This window comes from Stigmatopora argus, chromosome 1 (genome assembly GCF_051989625.1).
Source record: "Stigmatopora argus isolate UIUO_Sarg chromosome 1, RoL_Sarg_1.0, whole genome shotgun sequence".
Taxonomy (NCBI): Eukaryota; Metazoa; Chordata; class Actinopteri; order Syngnathiformes; family Syngnathidae; genus Stigmatopora; species Stigmatopora argus.
Genome location: NC_135387.1, coordinates 17,323,257 through 17,334,514, shown reverse-complemented (window position 1 = coordinate 17,334,514; position 11,258 = coordinate 17,323,257). Strand labels below are relative to the sequence as shown.

Below are 11,258 nucleotides of genomic sequence, written 5' to 3'. Positions count from 1 at the left end.
GCAAAATGAATAATCATACTTTGGTCAAGGTTTTCTGCCAACAACCAGCCCCTCCTCCCCAGACGAACCCCCGGAAGCCCCTTCAAAATTCTCAGCATGTCATTCAACAAAAGATCTCTGTGGTCTGCGTTTGCACAGATGGATACCCACGCTGAAACTAGGACAAAAAAAGTCTCCAACCCAAGCCCCTCTCCTTTTTTTCTTTATGTTGCTTCTTCTAGGGACTTGTTCCCATGCATGCACACTGGATATGGCAGTTATTTGGGGCCCCACGGGACAGGGCACATGCAAAATGCCGCGGCAGGACATCTTGCAGTCGATGTTAATGTGTGTGTCGAACGAAAACCTAGTGTCAAAGTTTTGCAACGTAACGACGTTGAATTTCAATAAATGTGAGCATTTTCATAGCTGAGCTTGTGATGAAATGTTTTAACCAAAAATGAAACTCTTGAGTGAAATGATTAATCCCCAATTTAGATTTGAAAACATGCTTAAGAGAGCGACCCGGGACGCTTGGAGGAGCATCCAGAGTGCGGGGTGGAGGGGCTTGCCAGAGAGAGCATGGGGGGTTGTGGCGACTGAATTGAACACTGGCTTCCCATCTGTTGAGTGGTTTTGGCGCGTGCCGAGCGCGTGAGAGCCATGGTAGCGCAGTGGTCTCTCTGCTAATAATTGAAAATGATTAAATGACCATTTTTTTTCCTATTTAATAACCAGAGAGCAAATACAAAGAAAACAATAACTGAAATAAAAGTATAGATGCAGTTGGAAAATCAGGAATTGCATCTCCAGAATTGACTTTGTGTGTGCACGCGTGGCTAGACAATGCAGCGTCACTTTGACGCCTGCTCACGTCACATGTTTTCCTCCAGCAAACCCAGCAGGGGCATTCATGCAGGTACGCACTGTGTTGTTGGCATTGGCAACAAGCTTTTTTCACCAGCAGATGTTAGAAGCAGCGTGGCGTGGGTTTGTCAGGGCTGGTAGAGAATATATTAGTCATGTCGTCTTGGAAAGATGTGTGTGTAGATATGGTAAAAAAAATAGATATTGAGATTTTAAGTGTAAGGACAATTCAAATTTTGACAAAACATGATAAAAATGAGGAAATGTGTTGATTTGAATTATCAGGTGAGTTTTTGGAAGTGGGGTATATATTTGTGAGTAAGGAGAACTTGAAATTTAACTTTAAATTGGGGTTAGGTTAAATATGAAGTTGTGTGAACCTATACGCCTCAATCATGAGGAATAGACAGCCATTGGCTGTAGCTCACTTGACTGCATCGCTTTTACACTCTTATTTATGAGATTTAAGGTCTGCTTAAATAATATATTGAGCTTTTGGCAATAACTTATTTCCAAGTTTTGCTGTAATTTGAATTGAATGCATTTATTGTCATTATACGAGTACTTGCAAGTGAAATATTATTGATTTGAACTTTCAAGTTCTGCTCATTTAGTGTGGTTTTTATTATGGTATAAGTGGCACAAAGTTACTATGTTGATTTTGTGAAGTCTTGAGTTCACATATAATTGTATATAAACGATATACAAAGTATTACAGGTATTTTCCACAGCTGAGGAAACTTAAACCTATATTTTACAAGACCATTCCTTTTCATATGTATATATAATTTAGATTTTCGAGTTCAGTAAAGCGCAAGTTTTTAACAAAATATACACAGAAAATATCCGAAAACAATCTCTGCATACCAGCGCTTGGCTGCATGGACATGGACAGATGGCCCAAGAGGAGCGCATATGATGAATTGATTCCCTAAAGGACTTGAACCCCCAGGCCCCTCCTCCCTATTCAGATCCACCACGCAGCGGCTTGTGTTCCCGCCCCTGTGACGCTCCGGAGCCATATAAATAGGAGACAGCACGGCCCCGCAGGCATTCCAGCTCCGATTTCGAAACTCTCCCACAAGCACAAGTCCCCCAAATATGAGTCCCAGCATCACTTCCGAGGCCAGCCAGTCTCTCACTGTCCGGTCCACCGTGGCCCAGAGGAAACAAGCCCACGAACTTAGAAAGGTAAGCGGGGGAAAAAAGCATTTCTCATATTTCCACGAAGCATTTTTTTTGTTCCCCGTCGCGCCACCAGTGCAATTTAATAACACATTTCCTGCCTCACTTCTTCCAGACTCTCAAACCGCTGTTGGAGAAGAGAAGGCGTGCTCGTATTAATGACAGTCTCAGCCATTTGAAGAGTCTCATTCTACCTTTGGTTGGAAAAGACAACGCACGCTACTCCAAACTGGAGAAAGCCGACATTCTAGAAATGACCGTCCGCTTCCTCAGAGATCTTCCAAACTCGACGGCAAAAGGTGAGCGCACCTGACCAATCATGATCCTAATCATCAAAGTGCGGGTATTTTCCAGAGACGTGTATATCTAATGATTTTTTTTGTTTTGTTTCCGTTCAGAACCCGCAGAAAGTTACAGAGAAGGCTACAAGGCGTGCCTCCAGCGTGTCTCGGCTCTCCTCCCAAAAACAAGCCTCGACCAGGAGGCTTGCCAGCGGGTCAGCGATTTTGTGCAACGCTCCATGTCCGCTTCGGTCACCCCGTCCTGCCTCAACTGCTGCGCACAGAGCTCCAGGGCATTCCCGCACATCCAGCAGAGGCTGCTGAGTCTCAAGTCCAGCTTCAACTCCAGGGCCGACAGTCAACCTCAGCCTCAGCCGGCGGCTCAAAGCCACCGTGATGCTCAAGACGTCCAGCCCGCTGTCAACGCTGACATGTGGAGGCCCTGGTAGACTCAATGAACAGTTAGTCGACGCCTTATTTATTTTATGAAGAGCCATTTAATGCGCGCAGTGAAAAGAAGGAACGCCGGAGTTGGTGTATGATTATCGTCATCTAGCAATTGCTTCGTTTTTACGTAAAATCGAGCACAGACCCCAAAGAAGCCGTCAAGTCTGTTAACGTATTAGGATCGCAATCCTCTTTGGGGTTTCAAAGGCATGGGTTGTAAACAACACTTTTGTAAAACCCCAAGGGTTACTGAGAGTTTGAGGTTTGCACTATATGGACTTCAATGTATTTTGGTCTGTGCAAAGAATAGCCTGTAAACACTATGTGTTCAATAAATGTGATGAAAGACAAAAATATGTGACTTGTGAAATTGTACACCACAGGAAACAATAGTCAATAAATGAAAACACAAAAAATGTGTCTAGTTGAATTTTTTGTTTTATGATGTCATAAAATGAGGATAATGACGGGTTAAGAAAAGGCGGCAAATTCATAAAGCCACAGGTCAGCCTGAGACTATTGATAGCCAGAGCAGCTGCTCTATTGTTGATGCATTAGGCGCCTCTCTGCATGCTTGCCGCCAAATTGGTGGGAAGAACACCAAAATGCGCGCATGGCTGGGCATGCTTGACCCCCAAAACACACTTTAGTATTTTACAATCCTGTCACAATCTTTCACGTCATGTTTGTATGATATTCCTGTATGAACGTCCTTTTAGCTAGCTGCTCCAGTGCACAATTGCGATTTAGATTTTGAATAGGGACAACTTGTAAAATGCAGAAAAACTCAAACACACTGTATTAGAATCCAGTCAGATTTGACTGTATTGTTCAGTGTGAATTAAGTCTAATCCTCAAAAAAGAGAGACTTATTTTTTTTTCGTAACTAGTTTCTAAATTGGCAAATAATTTACTTCTTACTAGATCACCTTTTTTGTACACATCTATTTATTTATGTCGAAAATGTCTTCCTGTGTCTGTATTCTCACCCTCTTGCTACTATGACAGTGAAATTTCCCGAATACGCGATGAATAAAGTTATTGGATTGGATTGGATAACTTTATTCATACCGTATTCGGGAAATTTCATTGTGACAGTAGCAAGAAAAGGCATAGTTATAAGTTAGACAGTACAGTCGCAAAGGCCGCAGAACAACATAGCAAAAGCAAAAGCACAAAGTACAAAGCAAATCAAAGTCAATGGGATCATTAAGAATCACCAAATCAAATCATTATGACAGAAAAGCAGCAAAAACACAAAACGAGCAAGAGTGGACGGAGCTACAGCCACCGGCTGCCACTTGAACGGCGCCATCTTGGTTTTGGTAGCAAAAACGGATACTCAAAAAGACGTTGTACAAAAACCTGAACCACACACAGGAAGTCTTCCACGAGATGGGGAACTTCTGCAGACTGTGACCGAGGTAGAGAATATGCAGAGTCACTCTTCCAAGCTTATCCGCGCAGTTCCTCAGTAGTCTGGATCTGAAGAAAACAGCAGCAGGGCAGAACTCCTCGACTCCGTTGCTGGTAAGCGCCGACAGCTCTTCCATCTTATTCCACGATGGAATGATTGGTCAGAAGCGTTGCCTCTTCTCCCGGCACTTTTGTCCAGCTCCGAAACTCCGGTGGCACCTAGGTGTTGCTCCTTCTGCTGCATATTGTAACAGCTAGTCCCATGTGTGTGACAGCGTAGGCATGGCTGAATGGTTCCAAAAAAGAAGTAGCCGAAAGAAGCCAGGCTAACAGAACAAGGAAAGTTGCAAAAACATTAAAGTAAGAAGTATAAAGTACAAAGTAAAGTAAAAAGGAATGTATTAAGAAATATTAAAATGTAATTAAAAAAAGATAGAAGGGCTGTAAAACACGAAAAACATAAGACTGTACAGAGCTACTGCCACTGGCTCCCGCGTGAACGGCGCCATCTTGGCAAGTCTATATATATATATATATATATATATATATATATATATATATATATATATATATATTAATCTAATCTAATCTAATCTAATCAAATGTCTTCAAAATTACCTTTTTTAAAATCCTTATGGATTTTCCAAATATTTATTGTTACGAAATATTTACCTGCAGAAAACAAGAGACATTTAAGAGAATTATGATCATCCCAATGAATAAAACTAAACATTTTTAACAAGACATTTTGCAGCCTCAGAAAAAAATGATAAACTATTAGGGAAAAAAAGTCTCCCTTTACACTTACGTAAAACATGATGTGAGGGTATAATTAACCTAGAGAAAGTTTTAGAGGTCCAAAGACTTCAATCAAGCAAAGAAGCTTCTATAGGTCAACTAGTGCTATTGGATGGTTGTTTATCTTAAGGTTGTGCAATCAGATTTTCGTTAACGTGTGACATTCGGGCTGTGACTCAAATTCGTGTGTTGTGCTGTAAAACTTTTACTTGTTTGTGTGAACATATTAAGAATCAAATTAAATGCACTTGGGTTTTTCTCTGTTTTAGTTCAATTTGAAATTCAATTGTTCACTCTCTCCTTTATCGTTCCTTACTAAGGCTGCCATGACTGGCTGCAGCTTGTGGACACAAAACAAGCAAGTCCACGCCAACACTGTAACAAAAATCAACCTCCTCCTCCTCCCCTCCACGATCCCCAAGCCTACAGAATTCATATGACTCTTTATTCCTGTGGAGTACTGGCTGGGACCTTGATAGACAAAGGCTCCCTGTTATCCGGCCTGCACAGATGGGTTACAGACGCCCAATTTACGTGAAAAGACAAAAGGGACTCTAACCGACGATGTAGAATGGGAGGAGAGGTGGGACCCCTGAGTACCGACCCCCGCAAAAAAACTCAACCCCCCTCCTGTCCCTTCCCCTGCATTAATCTCTCCATCCCAGCGGGACATTCAAGGGCGCGTGCAGCAAGTGTGCCTCTTAAAGCGCTTGTCTTTGCCTCGTGGTGATGGGACCTTCTCAGAAATTCATTCAAACTTTTTGGGGTGTACTATAGCTCGGTTTTAGACAATTCCTGTGATGAATATTGCACAATTTCTCGTAACAGATATGAGTAGGCCAAACTTTTAGGCATCTAGAAATTGCACCTGAGGATGAACTAAATTTGTGCAAATCCACAATTCTCTTTCGGGTATATCGGCCAATTTCTTTTACAAAACCAGTAAATAAATCATTGTCATTTGATTAGTTGTTTGATATTCATCATTACTCCCATTTTACAATGGTGTCGCCAATCACCATGGAACTTTCTATTCAGCAGCAAACATTTATTAATGGGCGGCTGGGCGGCCCGGTGGTTAAGTCAAATCCAGGTCGCTCCACCTGTGTGGAGTTTGCATGTTCTCCCCGGGCCTGCGTGGGGTTTCTCCAGGTACTCCGGTTTCCTCCCACATTCCAAAGACATGCATGGTAGGCTGATTGGACACTCTAAATTGCCCTTTGGTATGAGTGTGAGCGTGAATGGTTGTTTGTCTCTTTGTGCCCTGCGTTTTCCTGGCCACCGAGAGGGTGTCCTCCACCTCTGGCCAAAGTCAGCTGGGATAGGCCCCAGCCGTGTGCGGTCGTTTGGTCGCCGGTCTTTTGGTCGCCCGGACCCAAACAACAGGCGACCAAAAGACCGGCGACAAAACAAGGTTGTTGGAATAATGATTCAAACCTTTTAAATCATTATTAGTAATATTTAATTAAAAAAGGAAAAACATCTTTCAACAAATTCCGCTTACAACTTCGAAGGAGATGCCTTGTGACGTCGTCTCAGTCCACAGTGCATTCTGAATTGCAGTAACTGAATCATTGTATTTAATCGCGACATTCGAAAAACATGGTTATGTAATCAGTACAATAACACTCTCGATGGTTTAGAAAAACAACAGTGTGAGGAATGCATTATAAGGTCAACAAAGTAGTATTATAATGTAAACAAAGCCGTATTTTCAAATCTGCTGTTGGAGTCTCGTCATAACAGTCTCATTGGGTCCTGCCGGAGAAGTGTCCTCGAGCTTTGGCCTTGAGGAGCCGATGATGTGGAGGCAAAATGTCCATGTTCCCATGACTGTTTATAGCCTTACTACTTATTTAAAAAAAATGCTTACAACACATATAGAATATTCCATAATAATTCTAACAAAGGTAAAACAACACGGTCTACGCATCAATAAGGACAGTTTTTCCCCACATCCATCAGAACTCTAAATTTGCGGTAACACAACACACATTCCCTTCTGAGGTAATATGAAAAGATGTTTGGGTGGTGATCTGCCTCCTACTAGCTGACTGAAGGTAAGTGAAAGACAGTGAGAGGTAAGTAAATGTATCCATAACAGCAGAATGCCAAATTACAAGTCCGTAACTATCACTTATTTAGGTATTTTGCCGAGTAAACGCAGCTTATGGAGAAGCACCACCAATTTCGTCATACGCAGTTTCTGGGTGTGATGACAAGTAGGCTTTTTTGTTGTTAATAATGACGACAGGGCCTATGTCCGATTATTATTATAATAAAAGGCAACAATGGCCCTGAGCAGTTCACTGAGCGGACGTGTGAGTGTATAAGAGTTTGTATATACATGAGTTGTCCCCTTAGGAAGGGACGTCAGTCAGGGTCTTAACAAGTTCTCCAACAAAACACAATAAAAGTACGGGAAATTTGGAGCTTTTCTTTAGCCTAATAATTAATAGGGCATTAAGTATGACTAAATAATAATTCACAGTTTGTATTTAGGGAATTTGAGCAACGATTTAAATGGTAATTCTCAATAACCTTCCGGGTGACCAAAAGACCGGCGACCAAACGACCGAGTACCGGCTCCAGCACCCCCTGTCACTGTAGTGAGGATAAAGCGGTTCAGAAAATGAGACAATTATTGATATACCGTGTGCTGACCGCTATATCAAGCTATTTTCAATCACGAATTGATGGACTGTGTGCATTTATGGGATGTACAAAGTGGATAGCTACTTATATCGATCTCTCTATTTTCAGGTGTTATATAAGCCAAATGAATATTTTTCTTTCACGCAATGGACTGAATATTTTGTTTAACGAAAGATGTAATGTCCCATTCAATTCAGCTGTGCCTCATTAGGTGGACCATCCATTGCACTCAGTTGCACCATGTTGAATTGATCATGTAATCTTCCACCTCATGAAATAGTCCGTCCATTGCTAAGTGTCGAGGTCCCACTCTCATGGATTTCTACACACTAATTAAATTATATAATCTTGTCAAAAAGTATTCAAAAATATACTATCAAGAATCACACATCCATGCCTTCTTTATAAAATAATGTATGTTCTGTTGGGGATCAGCGTTTTTAAAAAATGGTGACAGAAAGGGAGGACAAGATTCAGGAGAAGCTGCATGACTCAATGGAAAAGCAGTAAGTAGTGGAGTATACTTGTTTTGTTTATCATATGATGTGTTGGAATACGAAATTAAAAGTGGGTCAGATGATTTCTTTTATTTCTTTCTTTTCTTGGATGAAACCCCTTCCTTGCTTTTAACCAGAATCCTCATTTTTGTAGTTTGCATATGGAAAGCCACCATCAAAAGGTTGCCTGCATGGACGCCAAAAACAAGAAGACAATAACAACACAAGGACTTCAAACAGTGCGTGGGTTGATAATGATCCATTTCAGTGACACATTATTCTAGAAACATGCAGATGGGGTACCCACGCTGAAAGGGTTTGGGGATCATGTGTCATTGGCGTTGAAAAACGATGGAGGGAATACATGGCCAATTGTTGTGACTCCTCATTATGGCTGCGAAACAAATGGATGGTTGCTTGGGATGTACAAGATGGGTTGACTGGATAGCTCCAGACTAGAGGAAGGGGGAGACTGAGGGTTGATTAGAGGGGGGGCAAAGAGCCATCTGGTCACCGTGGCGCGTGCAGCACGCGTGGTTCCCCTGAGTGCAGTGGCATCTGATGGCTTGCTTTACATCTTTTAAATAGCATTCGATACCGTTATAAGTTGCAACTCTAAAGTATAAGCGAACAAACTTGGAAAAAGCAGGATGATTACATGGTTTAATGAAGTATCCAATGGCAGAAATGTGTCCAACACGAGGCACAAAATTGAATTCGCGGCTTTATTTTTTATAATGTCTGGTCTTTCTGGTCTTTTCTTTGTGTGCATCCCCCAGCCCCCTGGTTTCCAGCTCAAGCCACCCTGCATGCGTATAGGCTTGGCAGCAGACGCAGAAAACAGCCCACAGGTATTGAGACCACGCCCCCTCCGACTAGAACTGCATGGAACTCGTATGCAAAACTATTGTTGTCAAAATTTACTAACAGATGTTATTTTGAAATAGCGTGGCTTGGGTTTACGTGATGTGGCGTGGATCGGAACGGATTGGATTGGAGCAAAAGACAGCCTGTCTGAGGAACCCTGTTTTAAAAAAAAAAAAAAATTTCCACGCACGCAATCCACGCCCGAATGCGAGCCAGCTGTTTTACCCCTCCTATCAAGTATTTTCGACAATAAATGTGCATAAGTGTTAAAAATACGCATGTCTTTAAACGTCATTTGAGTAAAGAGTAACTGAAATAACACACAAAGTAACTAAAATAAAGCATAATTCTGATAGATACAGTTAATTAATACATTTTGTTTATTTTACCATATTATATATTCAAAATAAATGTTTAATTTACCATAGGTTAGATTTGTAGTTTCTAAGAAACCTCGAAATTCAATGCGCAAATACGCAACACCAACCAGTTTTTTTTCTTTTGCACAATTACGCACTACTTTATTCTTTCAACAAAATTCCCCAATGTATTATATTTTCTCAGTTTCAAACAGTTTAAAATACACATATGTCTGTAAAAGGGTTGGTTGAGTTTTGGTTTGTGTGGGACCAAAAGGTTTACGCGCGGCGTCTGGATGAGGATTATGCATATTTTTTTGCTTATCATAATGCAGACACGCATTTATAGTTGTTACGCTTGGATTTAAGTGCAAGACAGATGGCTATCCTAATAAACGTGATGCTTTTTTTTTTCAATTTTCACGTCGAATGAGTGCCTAGTCCTGTTGTTTGGGTCCGCTTGGGGGCGTAGCCGTGACGCACGTGTACTGACGCCGTGGATTTGGATATAAACCCCGGCCAGTGGCCGTTAGAAACAGATTTCCTCTAAAATCTGACCAAGACGCATCTCGGGAAGCCAAGAACCAAGAACATGTCCCCTAACGTGACTTGTGATGCTTTGGCATCCCCTTCTCAGAGGCCCACCGTGGCCGAAAGGAAGGAAGCCATTGAACTCAGAAAGGTGAGTTGAGGAACAATCATTTTCCTTAAAAAAAAAAAAAATCAAATACTTTCAATATTCCAGTACACTCAATTATATTTTTTCTTTTCAGACTATGAAACCTTTGGTGGAAAAAAGAAGGCGCGCTCGCATCAATGACAGCCTGAACCACTTGAAAGAGTTGATTCTTCCCCTCACTGGCAAAGATGTAAGTATTTTTTTTTATTTTCATAAATGAAGATGACTTTTACATGGAAAAAGTCAGCGTTTCGGTCATTTTCTAAAACATTTTTTATATCATTTTACAGAAGAGTCGGTACTCCAAGTTGGAAAAAGCAGACATTCTGGAGATGACTGTGACGTTCCTCAGTGATATTTCCCCCCTCCAAAATAAAAGTGAGTATACTCATTCTTTTTTTAATGGATGTCTGGCTTTAATTGGGTTTCAATCAGTGACAGTAATGACCATTTTTTTTCCTTATTCAGATTCCACAGACAGTTACAAAGAAGGCTACAAAGCTTGTCTCCAGCGCGCTTCTGCTCTCCTTCCCAACATCAGCTTGCAGCGGGAGGCCTCCAAACAGGTGGCCGATTTCCTCCAGCGATCCGCGGCGGCCACAAGCACCCGGCAGTGCCTCAATTGCTGCAGCCAGAGGCCCGGGGGGTTCCCGCATATCCAACAGAGACTCCTTCGCCTCAAATCCACTTTGGGTCACAAACCTGAGGGGGCAGGGACTCACGGCAGAGCTCTGTCTTCTCCGCAGCACGACAGTGCCCCCATGTGGAGACCATGGTAGTGCAACACTTCCACTGCCATCAAATGACTTTCTCCATGTACAAAGGCATGAATTGTACACTTTTCGGATTTACTCGTTAAATCGACTTAGCTGAGTATTGTATACTTTCATTTTTTTGCGTACGCGTCGGTTGTCTTGTATAAGTTGACAAATAGACTGTCGTATTCTTTTTAAAACTCCGCATGTATGTTTTACGTTAAATATTTGGTCTGCGTTGAGGACCAAATGATTAAGGGCTATTGAAACAGCCCTGTAAGACCCCAAGGGTCACTTTTATTGAATTTGCACCGTGTTACTTTTGTGCAGATTGAATTTGTGGACACATTGTGTGTCACTGCAAGTATCTCTGTTGGGATGTGTTTATTTTTGCTATTTGCAGCAATTTTTGTATCTTATGTATATAATGAAAAAAATAAAACTGCGATATATAGCGGTGATATTGTGTTTGG

At 41.6% G+C, this 11,258-nt stretch overlaps 2 protein-coding genes across 2 annotated transcripts; both read left to right on the top strand.

The window, feature by feature from the left end:
- Positions 1–1,589: 1,589 nt before the first annotated feature.
- On the top strand, positions 1,590–3,084 carry LOC144079287 (transcription factor HES-2-like). Its single transcript, XM_077607957.1, has 3 exons — positions 1,590–2,037; positions 2,147–2,330; positions 2,430–3,084. The coding sequence occupies exons 1-3, from the start codon at positions 1,948–1,950 to the stop codon at positions 2,759–2,761; spliced, it is 606 nt and encodes a 201-aa protein (XP_077464083.1). The 5' UTR covers positions 1,590–1,947; the 3' UTR covers positions 2,762–3,084.
- A 6,169-nt stretch (positions 3,085–9,253) lies between these two features.
- LOC144076956 (transcription factor HES-2-like) lies at positions 9,254–11,246 on the top strand. Its single transcript, XM_077604343.1, has 4 exons — positions 9,254–10,033; positions 10,125–10,220; positions 10,321–10,408; positions 10,499–11,246. The coding sequence occupies exons 1-4, from the start codon at positions 9,944–9,946 to the stop codon at positions 10,807–10,809; spliced, it is 585 nt and encodes a 194-aa protein (XP_077460469.1). The 5' UTR covers positions 9,254–9,943; the 3' UTR covers positions 10,810–11,246.
- Positions 11,247–11,258: the final 12 nt, after the last annotated feature.